At 36.2% G+C, this 18,754-nt stretch overlaps 2 protein-coding genes and 1 long non-coding RNA gene across 3 annotated transcripts; all 3 read left to right on the forward strand.

Moving 5' to 3' along the window:
• Positions 1-1,033: 1,033 nt before the first annotated feature.
• Positions 1,034-1,991, forward strand: LOC143541495 (uncharacterized). Its single transcript, XR_013136761.1, has 3 exons — positions 1,034-1,340; positions 1,617-1,759; positions 1,891-1,991. It is a non-coding gene; the product is annotated as an uncharacterized LOC143541495 (long non-coding RNA).
• A 445-nt stretch (positions 1,992-2,436) lies between these two features.
• Positions 2,437-3,778, forward strand: LOC143541460 (serine/threonine-protein kinase CDG1-like). Its single transcript, XM_077034282.1, has 5 exons — positions 2,437-2,443; positions 2,578-2,955; positions 3,044-3,186; positions 3,270-3,488; positions 3,575-3,778. The coding sequence occupies exons 1-5, from the start codon at positions 2,437-2,439 to the stop codon at positions 3,776-3,778; spliced, it is 951 nt and encodes a 316-aa protein (XP_076890397.1).
• Positions 3,779-12,646: 8,868 nt separating this feature from the next.
• On the forward strand, positions 12,647-15,839 carry LOC143541461 (protein FAR1-RELATED SEQUENCE 5-like). Its single transcript, XM_077034283.1, has 5 exons — positions 12,647-12,707; positions 13,137-13,731; positions 14,003-14,261; positions 14,395-14,964; positions 15,312-15,839. Exons 1-5 carry the CDS (start codon positions 12,647-12,649, stop codon positions 15,837-15,839), a joined length of 2,013 nt encoding a protein of 670 aa, XP_076890398.1.
• The last annotated feature ends 2,915 nt before the right edge of the window (positions 15,840-18,754 follow it).

Here is an 18,754-nt window from a genome sequence, read left to right on the forward strand (position 1 = left end):
GTACATAATGTACGTTAAGCGATTATTGTACATTAACTCGTCCATATATGTATGTATGTATGTATGTATGTATGCATACATGCATGTATGTATGTATGGGAAATATAAGGTGAAAATCCATTCCAGTTGAGAAAACCCTGGAAACTTGTTTGTGTGGTTCCACTTGTGCCGCATAGGCATTTTAAAAGTATAGTGTATTATATTATAAATGACATATATGCCAATTTGAACACCCTCATTTTTCTCTCCCATTGATCAACGTCGAAAGGCCAATAAAAAACATTCATAAAACACATTTGCTAGCAAAAACAAGTAAGGTATCGAATCCACGGGGAATCAGTAGAAAGTGCTACTCAAGTTCAATACTTAATTCACAGGGAATCAGTCGAAAATGCTATTCAAGTTCAATACTTAATAACTAATTATATTATGCGGGCAGACGATGCCAAGCACTTTATATATTGATTTAGTTGTAAAACAATTGTGACGGTTTTTTCCATACCCAATATGTCGCACATAATATTAATTAATTTGGTTATGGACTAAAGACCTACGTTATAAAACAGTCCAAAACAATAAATGCAATTTTTAAATAAAAAAACCGGTTTCAAACCGGATTCATCAGTTCTTGGTTTTCCATGCTTGCTACAAACCTGTTCTAAACCGTATTGATTTCTTCAAAAACTGGTTTTGACTGGGTTGCTAAGAACCGGTTCGGTTCGGTTCTTACTTGAACCGATTATGGCTTTTAACCGGTGTGTGAGCCTCCACTTTTGAGGATAACCATAATATTCTTATTAAAATTGGATTATAACTTTTGAGTTGTTGTTTAGCAAGTAGCATTCGTGAATCCCTAACCATTAAGCTTAGAGATCATCAATGGAGATGAAATTTTATCTAGGTTCTGCCACATGGTCGATTTGTTTGGGGGAAAGCACACAAATTATTCCTAGAAATTCTCGTAACTCCATGCATAAAACATGAACCTAAACATAATATTGTGAGGGCTGAAGTAGGAAGACCTCAAACATGAGGGGGGCCGAAGTAAAAAAAGTTTTTATAAGTAGTAGCACCCCACATTGCGTTATTACTGATCCAAAATCAGATTTAAAACATGTTCCAAAGGGAAAGAGAAAGAGTGGAAAGGGTGATAATTGTCCAGGCTGCATCATCAGGTTTAAGTGTAGATTTGGCGAGATATGCTCTCTTGAGCCTGCCACTTAAACAAGGAGACATGATTAGGCTGTTTATAGTGGTGCGACCATTCGACAGATCTCATCGTCCACCACGCTTAATTCCCCTTCCAACTTGCTTCTCTAACCCTACAAACAACCAAAAAGGTCATTTTGCTACTCTAGTTATAAGCAACGTAATTACTTTAGTTATACACAATAGAGTAATTACTTTAGTTATACAAATAGTTACGATACAAAAAGCCAAGATGAGTTATTTATGATTTTGCCATCACGTCTCTTTTTTCTTTCTTTTATTCACACGGAGTTCACTTTGAATTTGATCCATCTTCTAATTATTATTTTACCTACGTGTTTCTGTTTGTGTGTTTAGTTAACTTGACTAACTTTTTAAGTTATGTTTTGCATGTTCAATCTGATCAGGAGGGAATGGAACGAAACTGCAAACGAGTTCTACCATTTTAAAGAAACACGAAAACATAGAAAGAGAAATCATTGAAAAACAACAGGAGTCTCAGTCGAACATCAATATCCAACATATAATGCGGCTTGCTGAATCTAAACAGGTTAATTAATAACTTAAAACAAGCTAATATATTCATACAGAACTCCCCATATCTTTACACTAGCTTGAAACGAAACTTGCAAGCTAGTATAAGTATGAATAAGTTAGTTTAATATGATCTATTCTATACAGATTGATTTTGACACTACGGCAGAGGCAGGGAACTCCATGAAAGAGTTTGCAGTACAAGCCGCTAAGGATTTTGGAGCAACCTATGTTATGCTAGACAGGTCATCACCATAAGCTCTCTTTATATATACTAATTAACATTTTGCTTACTAAGCATATTGCCCTTATTTTTAAGTTTAGTAGTTAGTCATATTATGTTAAAGTATAACATTGTATGCATCTTATATACAACTCTATAATTAACACAAGGAAATACACAAACTCTATGTTTCTATGTAATAATTGCTTTGACAATCTTAAACAGTCCAAAGAAGGAAGATCATAAATACGTTATGGAGAATCTTACGTGTGCAATCTTGACGATGAGTCGTATGGGCCGTGTAGAAATTTTAAGAGACCCAAAGCCTGAGGACATTAACCCACACAATACAGGAACTTCTACACGTGAGTATTATTTTAGGGAGGAATTCTTTCAAGAATGTCCATCGAAAACTAGTCGACTAATCTAGATTTTTTTGAGACTAGTCAACTGGTTTTTGATGGACATTCATGGAAGGTAACTAGTCAAATGGATAAAATGTGACTTTGTTAAAGTCTAATGAATGTTTTGGAAAATTTCCCATTATTTTATCCTCTTTACAAAGATTTTGCTGTAAATTTGGTATAATTAAATGTTGATGGTTTAATTAGGTATGCAAGAGGAGCTGATATTTGATGAGGATATTTGCACAGTATGCGGACACAAAAGGCTAATGAATGGCGGCTTCTTTACACAGTTTAGTCATGCAGAGCTTGCTTTTTCCACATACGGGTTCTCTCAAAAGTATGTTTTATCCAAGTCCAGAAAGCGAGTGTATAGGGGCACTTTGCCCAGTGGATTGCAGATCGTCGTAAGAAAACACTTTTTTGCCACCATCAAAGAATACGAGTTTAGATCGCTCGCACTAACACTTGGCAACGTTAGGCATGAAAATGTAGCAACACTGCTTGGGTTCTGTTCGGAAGGATATCACAGGTTCCTTGTGTATGAATATGCTTGTCATCAATCACTTAGCGCTCATTTATCAGGTAATCAATCACTAATATTTCAGAATTACTAGCGCAACTAATTATATGCATGCATGGTTCATAGGTTTAATTTGTAAAATTTGTGTAGCAAGAAGTAAAGAGCTGACATGGGAGAGAAGATTGAAAATAGCCCTAGGAACATGTAAAGGATTGCAATATTTGCATACCAACAACATTTTTGGATGCTTGAGACCGAAAAACATTCTTCTCACACATGACTTTAAACCACAGGTACTCATGCATACAAGACTAGTATTCATGTGTCATGTATAAATTAAAATTGAATTAAACTTTTGATTTTCATTTTAATGAAGCTTGCAAATTTTGGTCTGACCAAAAACCAATACGAGGACTTGAATCACTTGTCTGAAGCGAGGGTCCTTAAGACATTCGAGTATCTGGCCCCAGAATATGGTGAAACTGGGACGGATTCAAGCGTCACTGATGTCTATTCGTTCGGGGTGGTGTTTCTTGAGTTACTAACCGGTCGGAAGACTATCAAAGAGACTCGTGGGGAAAGCTTTTTACGATGGGTAATTAGCTATAACACAATAAATAATTACATATAATATACTGAATCTTCTTATGTATGCGTATATGTAATGGGATCTGCATGCAGGCAAGGCCGCTATTAGAAGAAAAGGTGTATATGGAGTTAATTGACCCATTAATAAAAGATGATGTGAACCTTCTTCAACTGGTTTTGATTGTCCGGCTTTTAGAAAGTTGTCTGTCCTATGATCCCAGAGAAAGATGCTCGATATCAGAGGTGGTAACAGATTTGACCCACATTGTAGAAACCCAAGACCATTCTCCCATTTAATTAGTAGCATTGCATTCATGGTGTTAGTCACCTTCATCATGTATTATAGTTGTAATTATTTTATTCTTCATATATTTTAAGTTTGCTATTTTATTTTTGTAGTTTGAATATTAGGACACTTTAGATATTTTATTTTTATTATTAGAGTAAGTTGTTATTTTGGTCATGATGGTTTATCTTTTATAGCTCATTCAACCCAAAGCACAATCTTATAACGAATTAACCCATGACATTTAAAATAGTTTGTGGTTTTGGCAACTTAGAATTTCATCCAATTTGCTCTATTAACTATTTCACGTGCCCCTCACATGAGGGGTAAAAAGTAGGGGTGTGCATAGTTGAAAACCCGACCCGACCCGACCCGGTTGATCAAGGACCGAGTTCTGCACCGTCAATGATAATCGGTTATCGGTCTTTGTCTTTCCGGTCTGTCGGTTCTTTCTCAACAGGACCGAACCCGAACTGAATCAAGTTCAAGTTGCTGATACAAACTCCATTCAATTAGCTGATGATTTGTACATGCAAATGGGTCTTTATGAGGTAAATTTTCTTCATTTATCTTCAAGTTATATTATCATTTTTCAAAAATTTGAAGTGTGTGTTGAAATTGATGCACAATTCTTCCTTAATTAGTACTATATGATTTTACAATTTTGGTGCTTAATTGATCATCTTAAGCTTGATATATTGCTTGATTTTGTACGTCCGCCGACTGTTTGATAAAATGCCTTAATGAACAACTAATTGGGTAATGAAATCAATGAAAAATCTGATTAACTAATACTGTTTAATAAATTTAACAAATTTATCAAGCCGGCTCGTTTAAGCTCGGCTTGATCGAGTTTTTTTCACGAGCCGGTCTTGAGCAGCTCGGCTCGTGTGCACCCCTAGCGTATTATCTGTTTTTTTCTCCTTTTTTTGCAGGTTACAGAAGAAACTTATGACACTAATGGTATGTAATATGCTACTACTGTCTGTTACTTAACAAGTTGTTAGTTGAATATATTGAATTGATACATGCTAATAGTTAAAAATTAGAACTCTGTATGGTGATGTTTTGTGATCCGTTAAGGCTGTAAGGATAGATAGAGCTTGAATTGATGCATATATATGTAGGATTTAATTAGGACGATGGAGGTACACTATATGGCTATACATGAGAGTTGATGCATAAATCACAGTTTGAAACGAAGATAGTCAATTATTCAACTAATATACAATAGCAGCGAATTACATAATCACGTTAATAAACGATGTCTGATACAAAAATCAGATGAGAATCAGACTTTGAAACACAGATAATCACGTTAACATCATGAATTAAACAACTTAGTTAATTCCTTATGAACGCAAATATTCTGCTGAACTGCTGAAGCGTTGCAAACTGCTAAGAGAATTGATCTAAACTTGATTATTGATTATGTTTTTTGATTGTGTTAATTTGATTTTTATGCGTATGATTTGATATTATGTGTTCCTATTTTTAATAGGTAATCATAATGGAAATTGGAAACACAATCAGCAGCATCCGGCAATTATGGTAACCAAATAATACTGTTTTAATACATTAATTTAAACATCAGGTCGGTCCTGAAAATGTCGGGTTACCCGGTTCCTGGCCCGATACCCGACCCGAACCCGAACTGGGCTGAATATGAGACCCGATAACTACCCAGTTGTTATCCTAAAGATCCGGGTTTCGGTCTTTTTCGGTTCGGGTTCTCGGGTTTTTCGGTCCGACCCTATTTATGCACACCCCTAGTAAAAAGTTTCTTTTGTTAAGCCATAAGCATAGTTACCTAATTCGCGGTTCGTTCCGGTACGGGTATGCGGTTCGGGTACGCAATTCGCTAAAGCTAACGTATTTGGTACGGAAGGGGGTACCATGTAGTTCGGTTTGATATACCCAAATAAAATAGTTATTTATAATTTGTACATATGTAATGTTAATTTAATACTTGCTATGCATAAAATTATAAGTTTAGAATCAAGGTAAACTAGTAAAAATATAGGAGGTAAATTGCTAAATAACAAACTAATTTTATACCTTTTAATAGTTTATGTAAGAGTTTACAATTTCAGGGACTAAAATATAAAGAATGTTAAATATTAAATTACCTAAAACCCTAAAATAATTAAACACACGTTAACTCTTCAGATTCGACGTTCTTTTTCTTCTATCTTCTCCTTCCTTCTTTCAGTCACAGTTTTTCACCTTTTAACCCTAAAAATGCCCACTAAACTCGAATTCCAGGACCTAATTCGGCCCTAATCGTGACCCTTAATCGAATTTCGGGACCTAATTCAAAGAACCAACAACGATCGGATCGAATTGAAATTGGATCTGGAACACCGATTTCGATCGATCGGAGCCGCGTACCGGAACAATTTGGTACATCGAATTCGATTGTTTGGCACGGCGTACCGGAGCGATTCAGAACGTAGCAAATTCCGATTGGGTACAATGCGATCAATTCGCAATTCGCAGGTACCTGAGCGAATTTGGTAACTATGGCCATAAGTATTATATTTACTAAAATTATAATCGAATTTTGTTTATAGGCCAAAATAGATTTGATTCAAATTAAAGTCTACATTATAATATAAATTGTATGTATAATATATGGTTAGACCCTTTAATTAATATATATATATATATATATATATATATATATATATATATAAAATCAGAGTAACTAAATAGTAATTTGATTAATTAAACAATATGTGTTTGCGTCCCCGTGGTTCTGAGGCGAGCCACATTTGCACATGTGAAGGTCACATTGACACGAATGAGTCCCCTTGGTTTCAAAGTGCGTTGGTTTGCGTCATTCTGTCAACTAACGGTGTTAGCTGAGGGGTAAGGTAACATGCGAAAAATTTGAAATAATAAAATATTAAACATTGAACGTCGATTATTAAAATAGTTAATATCTTGTAGCACTGATAGAACGTTAATAATCGAACACTTTAGATATGAATACTAGTTTATTAGCAAATAGTAATAATAATAAGTTGGGTTGCTTTATTTTAAAGGTTAGAGTCAACTAATGCAAACACCAAGTTTGAGGGTTTAAAGTGTATATTATGAAATCAATTAAGGAGCAAAGTAGAGGGGCCATTCTTGCCATTTGGTGAAACTTAATTTGAAAGCAACTGTACCTCAACTTCATCACTATTTTCCCGGAAAGAAAAATGGAGTAACGTGGATCAAATTTCAAACTATCAAGCGAAACTTGTGTGCATGATTCGTTTGTGTGTGTATATATATATATATATATATAATCTTTCATTCATCAAAATCTAATTGGACTTATGAATTTTCTTTCGGTTTGTTTTGACTAGTTGGTTGCCTTTGGATTCTCTTTATTTCTTTTAAATGGATTGTGTTTGGTTTATGATATCTGTAATAGTGGCACGTCAGCCTGTTCCGGGTTGGGGTGTTACAGGTAATATCGAACCGTTTTGCGTCCCATATAGTTTGTCAGTTGCATAGTTTGCGTCCCTGAGCTAAGAAAACACTTCCCAAATCCATTCAAATCAAAACCCCAAATCAATTCATCATCTCCATCCCCAAATTCATGTTTGCTCCCAAATCAACACACGTACAATAATCACCGAAGAAACAAACCACAATAATGGAGATACACTTCAAAGGATTCAAAAGCCACCAAAACTCGACAATTTAGGAATCTCTTCACTGCAGCCATAATTGTACTTTACGAAATCCGAGATGCCAGAATCGAAGATAAAGATGCCGGAAAGTTTGGTAGTAGTAGTAGTAATAATAATAATGATGATGATGATGATGATGATGATGATGATGATGATGATGATATGATAGTATAGTTATAATCATTTGGATTGTGGAGCGATTGGAGGATGGAAATTTAGGGATTCATCGTTAATGAAAAGGGGGCTTTAGTTTCGAAACGAGTGAGATCAATTGGGGGGTCGAAGATGAACGACAGAGTGAGAAATTTGACGAGGAAGATGATTACGATGATGTCGATATGTACTCTGATCACGATCGTGATGGTTCCGGGAGTTGAAGGATCAAAATTTTAATCTTTCGATGGATTATGGTTAAATAAGTTAGGGTTAGGGCGGTATTTTTCAATTTTCAAGGTTTAGGAGATTGATGATGAGGTTTTATTGTTGTTGGCATTAGAGGATCTTAAAGACATGGGGACAAATGCAGTTGGGTTGAGGCGAAAAATGTTTTGTTCGATTCAGAAGCTCATTAAAATGTTTTGTTCAATTCAGAAGCTCGGTAAAATGTTTTGTTTGATTAAAATCGGTAAAGGGTCTTCGTCAACTTCATATCCAATTGTTTTTTAATCAATCAATTCGATTCGATTCATTTGTTTCTTTGCCTAAAAAACATGTTTAATTCATTAGAACGTAAATACAAAGTCGTGAAGATGGAGCTAGTGGTTAGTAGCGATGGAGATTGAGGTGGTGGTGGTGGTGATTATGAAGATGAAGGGACACAACTGAATAGTGAGAACATGATCAAAGGGCATAATAGTTGTTTCAGTTTTCTATTTGACTGTCGTGATGACAAAGGGACGCAAACTGACACGCTAATCAACCATGGGGACTCACTCATGTCATTTTGACTTTGAGGGACGCAAGCGTGACACACCCTGAAACCATAAGGACACAAATAGGAGTTCTTTTTTTATAGTTAACCATCTTATTAAAAAAGTAACCAAGTCTAATTCTGCATAAATAAACACAAAGACCAAAATTACCTAATGTGAATTTATTATCCTAAAAAACTTTAACTAGGCATGGGAAGTTTCATTGGTGTAGTATCACTAAATAAACTCCTTTGGCATCAAAATATATAGGGTATGTTTGGCAAAACTAGCTGATGGCTGTTAGCTGGTGGTTAGTAGCTGAAAGCTGGTAGCTGATAGCTGTTAGCTGTAGCTTTTTAGATATATTTAAGTGTTTAACAGAGTAGCTAAAGCTTTTAATAAAATTAGTTGGGTACCCGCGCGGTGCGGCGGAGTGCACGCGCAACCTGACATCAACCGCATAATCAGTGTCGCCACTTGATAATAGTGCACACATAGCTCGAATGCAGACGTGTAATTCTTGCAAAGGCAGTAAGCGTGTAATGGTGGTGAAAATCAACAAACAAAGCTGAAATATACAGTATTTTCAGATAGATAATTTTTTAAACCAACCTCTTTTGATCTAAAACCCTTTCCGACCCGGCACCATTTTAATCTGAAATACGTTCTGACCTGGCCCCTTTCGACTCAAAACGAACCGAACTAAACTAACCCTTTTTGTATCGACTCGTTCCGACCCTAATTTGGTCTTACACATGACCCGAGCTTGTCTGACTCGACTTGTTGCCAATCATAACCGGTAATCACGTAGTATACTAATTTTTTAATGTTAAAGAAGTATAGTAATATCATACTCAAATTAAAGATGATAAAATGCTCTTTTTTATGGTGTAATTTGTTTTAAAAAAATATTAACGTGTGAAAAAGTTATGGTCTTTTAAAGAGTCATGGGCGTAGTTAGTTTTGAATAAGGGTAAAATATGTAACTATTATATATATATATATATATATATATATATAGGTATTGGTTCTTTTCAGAAGTTTTTTTACAGCGAGAAGTGCGAGAAGTAATATCATCCAATCATATTTTTTCTTTTAATATTTTCTTTTAAATAATTAGAAGGTTAGAATGGTCTTTTTATTTTATTAATAAAATAGGTAAATCCTGTTATCTTGCAACCGTTTCAACATCTGTACATCAATGGCGATCATCTGATATCACATCCATCATCCCCATCTTTCAAATTAAACATCTGATTTCAGAATCCCAGAGAAATAGCACCCAAATAATCTAAGCGATTTTCAATCATGATGTTCATATATACTTCGATTTTGACAATCACCCAGCTAAAGTCATGCGTAATATTATTATGCTTCAGATATAGCTACATTCAAATCACGATGATTCGGCAATTCGACATCAGCAAATCCAGGTATATATCAATTTTGATTCCCCCCTTCCACCTTCCTCCCTCAATTTTAGCTATATGATCATATTAATTTTAGGGTTTGGTAATTTAATATCAGGTTATCAAAGTACATGGCAATTTACTATGAAATCAACTAATTGTTTGATAAATGATTCTCAAATTGCTCAACGTTTATTGTTAGATGTATATAATTTTATTGGATGATGATTTTCTTCATTTTTTTATGTATCCCAACATGTGTTGGTTTTTTGTTTTTTATTTATGAAAGATCAATTTCATTAACCTATAGATGTCTTACTTAATATATAGCCATAAATGTCCATTTATCATTATAAAACTATTTATTTTCCTTTACTTATTCTACTCAATTGTTTCATTGCTCAACACATTATTCCACAAAACATATAACCAATATCCTGGTACAATTATTCCTATTAATTTGGTTTTTAAATTCAGTTGGTTTTCTGAAATTCTATATCTAAACAGGTGCAATGGATAATGAGTCAACTACACATAAAGTTCAGACAAGCAGTATACCGATTAACGAGTATGACGGTTAGTTATACGTGTTCCTTCTTTTATCTTTTTTTTTTCAACTTTAATCTTTACTCAGAAATTGTAATGATCATGACAAATATGCGTGTACGTTTCTCACATGTGCAGCATTGTCAAATGTGTATGTATGTGCATAAATAACTGATATGCGTGCGTGGCTGTCACGTGTGTGTGTCTGTTCAAACATTTGTCTGAATGGATCCGCATAAATGCGTGTATGTTTGTCACCTGTGTAGCTTCGTCACCTGTGTATGTAGGTTCATGCATAACTAATATGCGTGTGTGGTTGTCACCTGTGTATGTATGTTCATACATTTGTATGCACGGATCCTGACAAATATTCGTGTACGTTTTTCACCCGTGTTGCCTTGCATTTTATTGTTTGGTTTTCTTTTTTTTTTCCAAACAGATACAATCTTACGTTCACTGTCCCGTTTGTCTGTTTTTCTATATTATTTTTACATTATTACATGTACCTTTGTAACTAACTAAAGTAATGTCATTCAACGAATTAGGAGTTACTTTTTCTCTAGTCGGAAGCACCAACACGTTCTGCAAATTTTATTTATTTTCGTGTCTTTGGATCTTCATTTTATTGAAAGACAGTTTTTTTTAAGACGTATGAATGTTAGGAATTTTCAGTCTTCGGTTATTGGCTATCTTGTTTTTGTTAATCCATTTACGCTGTTATGTTATTGCTGTCATTTGTCGATGCAGTATACTTTGTAGGTCTGACAGTTGTATTCTTTTCCGTCGGATGTGTAGCTGCGTTTATGTTGTAGTATAATGTTGTTACTTTTATTTGACTACCTATTTTCATATATTTTTTCTAGCTGGTCAACATTTTTCACATTATCTAGCCATTATAATCAGATCCAAACTGGTTTGTTCCAGGAAACCATGCTGTTGCACAGATACAAACGAGTGATCCAGAAAACAGTGAGTTGTTACTCGGACAGTCGAGTGTTCCACGCGTTATCAGCCACGAGCGTAAGAGTTAGAAAGTTTAATTTTCTTCTATTTTCTTTCATTAACACTTCCTTATTACTATCCCAATATTAGTAGTGATGTGTGTCTAATAACCCTATAATAATGACCCTCACAACTAAGCTTTAATATTAAAACGAAAATCCTAAAACCACACACAACCGGCAAGTGTACCGATCGCAAGTAGTATAGACTTAGGAAGTCCGAGTATCGAACACGTGGACACGTTAGAACGCTAAAGATCACTAACCCTAGACAAGACCTACCTTAAAATAATATTATATTGATTTTTGATTTCTTTTAACTTAACTGAACTAACTGGATTAACTAACAAAACTTACCAAAAATAGAAAACTTAACGGAAAACTAATTGTGTTAACTTAGGATGGAGAAAACGTCTACCTAGGTCTGAATCAAATTGTAGGTCTAACAAGCTAATGGATTGAATGATATATAGACACCGGTCCCTAAAGATGACACGACTAAGGATCGCTCGGGCTCATTGGATTACCTCTCGGTCTCACTCAACAAGCCTAAACTACTCAAAATCGCCTAAAACGACCAAACCGGGAAAACTTGCTAACGTGTTCTAATGAAGGATCACCTCTCGGTCTCACCAACACTCGACCTTAATGGCAATGAATACTACACAACCAAGGATAGAGGAACAATTCAACTTAAACCAAAATAGATCAACTAGTCGCTCAAACACCTAAACCTGACAAGAAACGAACTCGCTCTCGCGCAATCCTTATTCTAGCATGCAAAGGCAATGAGACAACCCTAACTTCCTATCACCTCTCGGTCTCAAGAAAGGTGTTTAACCGCTGTACTTAATCCAATTAATCATGCAACAAAACCCTACGGTGATACCTACCTCAAACAAACCCTAAACACCAAGTCTAGAATCAAACAATGCACCGATCAATCAATACAAAACTAATCAACCGACACACGGGGTTTATGCAATGAATCACCAAAATTTCCAGCCCTTAAACACAACCTATTTCATGTCTAAATCAAACTTTACAATAACAATTAAGGTCTATTAATCAAACAATCCATGAAACCTATCAAACACTAACAAGAATCATCATTCCTAGGTAGAACTAACAAGTTTAGCCGAGAATCATTTTTGGACAGCAGCAAACAATTAATAAACACATCATTAATCCCATACCAAACATCTTAACAATCATCCAATGATCAACAATAATCAATAACAATTCAATCTCTCAATCAATTGCAAAACAAATCAACAACTAAACAAGAAAATCAAAGTGTATGAACAATGAAAAAGATGTAAGGATATGGATGTTTCCGGGGCTGTTCTTGCTGTAAAAAACGATGGGGATTCAATCCCGAGGCTTGGTTCTTGTGTCTTCTTCCTTCCCTAGCCGCCACAACCTTCAAACCCTAGCCGAAAAAACTTTTTTTCTTTTTTTCTCCCCTGCTGCTGCTGCTGTTTCGGCTGCTGTCCAGCAGCTCTCGGGTTTTTAAATTCTTTATATTATAATATTATAATAGTATTTGGGCCTCCATGATGCATACGGGTCGGGCCTTGAGCTTTGTCTTGAACTTGTATGCGTAAAAGGCTCATAGAATTCTTGAAAAGTCTCGGTTTTTACCTTTCTTTTACCCAAAACCTACAAGATTAATAAATGTACGTAAAACCTATCTAAAACGAGTTAAAACATATAAAATATAATATAATACGTAGATAAAACGTGATGAAAATACGAGTGTTTTACAACACATCAAGTAGGTAGATTGAATTTTGTCAATTAACATTATATGCAGAGAATGACGAACCAATTTGCTTATACTCGTCTGATGGGTCAAAATGTTGGATCCCAAATGTCCCGTCACATGAAAAACCTTCGATTGGTATTCAATTTAAAACTTGGGATGACGCAGTGCGAATGTACAAGGCGTACGCAGCCAAAGCCGGTTTCGATGTGAGGATGTCAACCATAACATGGACCAAAGGTCCCATATCTCATAGGTATATGGTGTGCAGCAAAGCCGGTACCCCGTGTTGCAAATATGTGGATACCATGGACACGTTATCGTCCTCTTCCAAGCGATGCCACACGAATATAAAGGTTACAGGTTGCAATGCGTGTATAAAACTTAAAGTTCCATTAAAATCGGTCGGTTTTGAGAGATATGATTTCATAGAGGCTCACAATCATGGCCTTGTTAGTGATTACAATATGGACCTAACACCCAGGAGAAGACAGTTACAGTTTTCAGACAAGGGATTTATTCAAAATCTTCAAACTACAGGTTTTGGTCCAGTCGTTGCTCACCGTGTTCAGTCATCTTTGAAGGGTGGACAACGTTTGGTTACGGGTTCAAAGACTGATTTTAAGAACCATGCTTGTAATGTCAGGTATTGTGTAGCTGATGCGGATGCTCAAATGATTGTCGATAGGTTTACCACAACATGAGTCATTTGGAGGATTTTTTTTTTCAATTCAAAGCTGTTCACGGTGTGCTAAGGTCTATATTCTGGTCTGACGGCATATCTAGATGCAACTACAGTATGTTTGGTGAAGTGCTAGCTTTTGATGCAACATACTCAACAAACATAACAAATATCGCGTTACGTTTCTTGGCAACAACTTCTAATTCTAGTTTACCACACTTTATTTTTAATTCAGGCATGACATGATTTTTGTTCCTTTCACGGGAATTGACTGCCACAAGAAGTGTGTTACCTTCGGTGCCGGCTTAATACATTCAGAAACGATTGACTCATACCAGTGGTTACTACATACGTTCCTATCAGCTCATGGCAAGCAGCCCAGGTTGGTGTTGACAGATCAAGATCCAGCAATGAAACAAGCCATTTCATCTGTTTTGAATGAATCTACACATAGACTGTGCATGTGGCACATTACAAACAAAATACCTGTTAAGGTTTGTATACACCTTTCAACATGAACGTTCTATTCCAGTTTTTAATTATTTTGATATACGTCGGTCATTTTAAGTTATTTATTGGCTCTATTGCACATTCAACAATACTAGTTACTTTTGTTTTGTTTTATAGCTGAAGGGTGAGATTCAGGTTAATGAAGAAATTAGATGTCGTGTTAACAAGCTTGTTTGGAATGTATTCATCAAGCCCGAGACGTTTGAATCTAGATGGCATGATTTGATTAACGAATTTAATTTAAGCGAAAACAAATGGTTAAAAGACATGTTTGCTATTAGGGAAAGTTGGGTTCCGGCTTACTTTAGAGATATTCCAATGTGTTGTTTGATGAAGACTACCTCACGTTCTGAGAGTTGCAACTCACAGTTCAAAGTATATTCTAGCCCTGGCAACAATCTTGTTCAATTCATGAACTGCTTTGAAATGGCATTGAATGCCCAACGGCACGTGCAGCGCGAATTGCAAAATGATACCACAACAAAGACACCGCCGTTAGAGACTCGTTTGCCAATCGAGCGTCACGCCTCCTACGTCTACACTATAACAATTTTCAAAGAAGTTCAGAAAGAGATTGCAAAGGGATTGTATCATTGTGCGCGTACACATGTTGACTCCGCAGATGGACTGAACATTCATCTTATCAATCACAAAGACAAACGCAATGGGTTTGTTGGCGAATTTAAGGTACATCTCCTGTTATGTAACAAAATATCTTACATTAGTCGCTTACCTACTGTCATATCACTAACTACTCACCCTGATCGAACATATACTGCAGGTGACTCACAATCCCAATGACAACACATTTTCATGTTCCTATAAGAGTTTCACTCACATCGGCTACCTGTGTAGACACATCTTCAACGTCCTCCAAATCGAGCTAATTGATGAAATCCCTGACAAATACATTCCATCTCGATGGAGGAGTGACGTCCTACCCTCATCACTGTTCAAGATTGAAATCAGATACGGCGTTCCCCTTGATGAAAGATTTAAACTAAGGCAACAGTTTTTGTCTTTGACCAATTTAGTGCGCCGACCGTGCAAGAGGAAACATAGAACTTCTCCAATCGTTGGTTGATCAGATGCATCAGATCAAGGACAAAATATGGGAAACAATTCCTATAGAACCTTCCTATAATAGCAACTCCGCCATAATACAATATTTGATTGGCTACAAGCTACCTGAGCAAATCACAATAAAGCCACCAACAGGGATTAAAAATAAGGGTTCAGGATCTCGCAAGCGCAAGATTGGTCTAGGCGAGAAGGCTAAGAAGAAAAGCAAAAAACCAAAACGTTTTTGTGCAAAATGTAACAAACGGGTTCATGGTCATGACTCGCGTAACCATAAGAAAGTTATGGAAGAGAAGGAACGTAGGCGAAAAGAAAGGGAACAACGCCGAAAGGAAAGGAAACAAAGGAGAAAAGACAAAATGGCAACGATGGATAACCAACCGGCGGAAGATGCTGAAACCGATGAGACCGTTGACACATTTGAAACGGGTTCTTCTGAAGATTCGGATGACACGAGCGATACCGACTACAATACTGAATAATGTCTTTTCTTTTATTTTTTATTTTGTGTTTTTTGCTTACGAGACATTATCATCTACTGTTACACCTTAACATTTTCAATACACATCACATTTCAATTTCATACACCTCTATTCACATCACTCTTGTGTAACATACGATTATTTTTTTTCGTTTGCAGCCATATGAAATGTTATCTTCAGTTATTTCATATGAAATACATGCATGTCTATCTGCCAACCGATTGTTGAACATGGATTTGATGCCTTAACACAAATCATGTTGTACGCTTACATGTACAAGACATGTTATTCGCTTATGTGCACTTTTAGACTTGCATACGCTTGTGTAACTTACATTGATTTATTTACATAAGTAGCTATACAAACAACTGTCATCATCCCCTTCATGTCAACTACGCGCGTCTCTGTCTGTCAACCAATAAGTGAGCATGGATTTTTGCTGTGGTCGAACAACTCATTTGGTAAGGCACTTTGTTCACAAAGTTATGCTATGTGAATATCTTTTAAAAACCTACATACACAACATGTTATATTCTATAATTACCAATTTCTGGATAAACGGGTGTTTACGTGACGGTTGTACCTAGATATAGGCCCGTATGTGGTTACCTATTCGCCAACTATGATTATGTACTATCATTCAGATGCATCAAATGGTGTTCACGTACGTGTCATTCTCTTGGTGCGCTTCTCCAGTCTACTCAACACAGTAGTATCCCAATGTTTTTATGTAGTCAAACTTTATAGCTATGTAACTATAATCACATGTATTCCAGTGTGTACTAACATCGTCTAGCATCCAGGTACGTGTGCTTGTCTGCGTTACCCGGTAGGTACTCACGTTTGCTGAGTCCAACGTCTACCCAACTCGTTTGTTCTTATATACTTTGATGTTTGACATCTTATTTCTGTTGCAACCAACATTATCTTCCTCTTGAACACACCAAATGTCAGTTTGGTCCACACTACCCTACAACATAACCACCGTATCTCAACAATGGAGCATTACACTAACTAATTTTACACATTGAACCTTTGAGGTGCAACGAACTAACACACACAATGGTTACCTTTGGCAGCCAACATATAAACCAAAAATACTTTGCGTGTAACAACAAACACATCGCAACAACCTCAGTCAACAACTGTTACCTTTCCCAACACATCAATTATCCACGCATATACTGCATCCGAAAAAACATACACATTTGATTAACAAACCAACTTCATTAACATACTAAAACCCAGTTACATTTAAAAATTCTCAAGATTCAGTCATCAAAACCCAGCTTTTCATACATAGCTGATACATCATAATCAAAAGCACATCGACATACCAGAAGGTTTTATCAATAATAAACAAAACATACTAATGTCTTAACATAAGGGAGTTTTGGCCCGAAGCCCTTGAAACATAATTCAGAAAACCATAAAACATTAAACACTAAACCCGTGTTACTAGACTTCACGCATGCATCCATCACTTGCTTACCAGCGCTTCATCGATCTTCTCTTTCTTCTTGTTGACGGACGAAAGCAGAATCTTCACCGTGTACTTTATCCTTAAGCTGATCAACACCTTTTTATTCTTCATCGAAGCCTCCCCAAGCCCACAGCAGCAGTTACTAACCCCCTTAAACGTCTCCATATGCCTCATCGTGAACAAACCAGACTCTTCATATTCCTTTCTAGTGCACTTTAACTTCAGCCACTTCGGTTCTACCCCTTCCATTGGAATTGCTTTTGGATGATCCACGATTCGGAGGTAACTCACAAAAAACTCCTTCTGCAACAACAACTCATCATTAACCGTTACACAACCTTGTCATTAATCATCATACAATAATAAAAAAAATGGATTTTTACTAAAACCATACTAACCAATTTCATCACTGTACATGAGCATACGCCACTGTACTCGTCATCTGAATCCTTCTCTGATTTCGACCGCCTTTTGTTTATGGTCTTATCAACATTGTCTAACACCTCAATTGCCAGATTTTTCACATCAAAGCACACTAAATAACAGTGATCACCTGTCATAATCGGTATTACAAACATGTCATACGGCCGTATTCGTAATTTTCTCACATCGTTGTTAACCGCCCGCCTTAGATTTTCCTTTATCAATCCAACGCCTTCTGTGAACGTCACATCTTTAACTCGATCATGCTTCCATTCTGTTAATTTCAAACACATTAATCAACACAAGAAGCAAAAAAACAGATACATTAATCAACATGTGCCAGACCACTGTATCCAACCAACCTTAACGTCTAAGCATTATGTTAATGGCATAAAACAATATCATACAGACTGTTGAAAAAGTTTACAACTACACAACACACATAAATCACCCACACAACATCTCACTAATACCTACATATCTACCTACAGTGATCGTTAGACCATCGCATTCCAACACACATAACAAAACAAACATCCACCTTCGCATACTAACCACATCAACTTTCTACCCAGCTGGCATCACGAGACCAACACGAAACAGTAATACACACAGCCAGTTGAACATGTTCACGCAACCATATCCGATCAACAATAAATCTACACAGTCTCTTAACCTAATAAACAATAATACACACAGACAGTTGAAAAACTGTACACTACCTCACTGATGAACCCGCAAAACTCAAGCACATGTTACAATTTCTCTTTATCTACTACGCTGCATGTCGAAAAAATAATAACTAACAAACTACCTACACACCATGTTGACGACATAACCATGTCTTTCTAACGCATGGTCCCCTCCCATATTTGTCCACAACCCAAAACTAAGGTTTCAATTTTAAAAAACTATCCCCTAATAAGCAGTAAACACCATCCCAATACACCCGACTACTTAACATTTACTTTAACATACATGAAAAGCAATTACAACAAAACTTACAAGC

Source organism: Bidens hawaiensis, unplaced genomic scaffold, assembly GCF_021521415.1.
Source record: "Bidens hawaiensis isolate Kalapana, Puna unplaced genomic scaffold, B.hawaiensis_p1.1 tig00012605_1, whole genome shotgun sequence".
In the NCBI taxonomy this organism is placed as follows: domain Eukaryota; kingdom Viridiplantae; phylum Streptophyta; class Magnoliopsida; order Asterales; family Asteraceae; genus Bidens; species Bidens hawaiensis.

Excerpts from the sequence above, each read along its gene's own strand:
- LOC143541461 (XM_077034283.1), top strand. The coding sequence starts at position 12,647 with ATGGATGTTTCCGGGGCTGTTCTTGCTGTAAAAAACGATGGGGATTCA. Across the intron at positions 12,708-13,136 it reads GGATTCAATCCCGAGGCTTG|AGAATGACGAACCAATTTGC; the intron begins GTTCTTGTGTCT and ends CATTATATGCAG. Across the intron at positions 13,732-14,002 it reads AACCATGCTTGTAATGTCAG|GCATGACATGATTTTTGTTC; the intron begins GTATTGTGTAGC and ends TTTTTAATTCAG.
- LOC143541460 (XM_077034282.1), top strand. Across the intron at positions 2,956-3,043 it reads ACTTAGCGCTCATTTATCAG|CAAGAAGTAAAGAGCTGACA; the intron begins GTAATCAATCAC and ends AAATTTGTGTAG. Across the intron at positions 3,489-3,574 it reads GGGAAAGCTTTTTACGATGG|GCAAGGCCGCTATTAGAAGA; the intron begins GTAATTAGCTAT and ends ATCTGCATGCAG.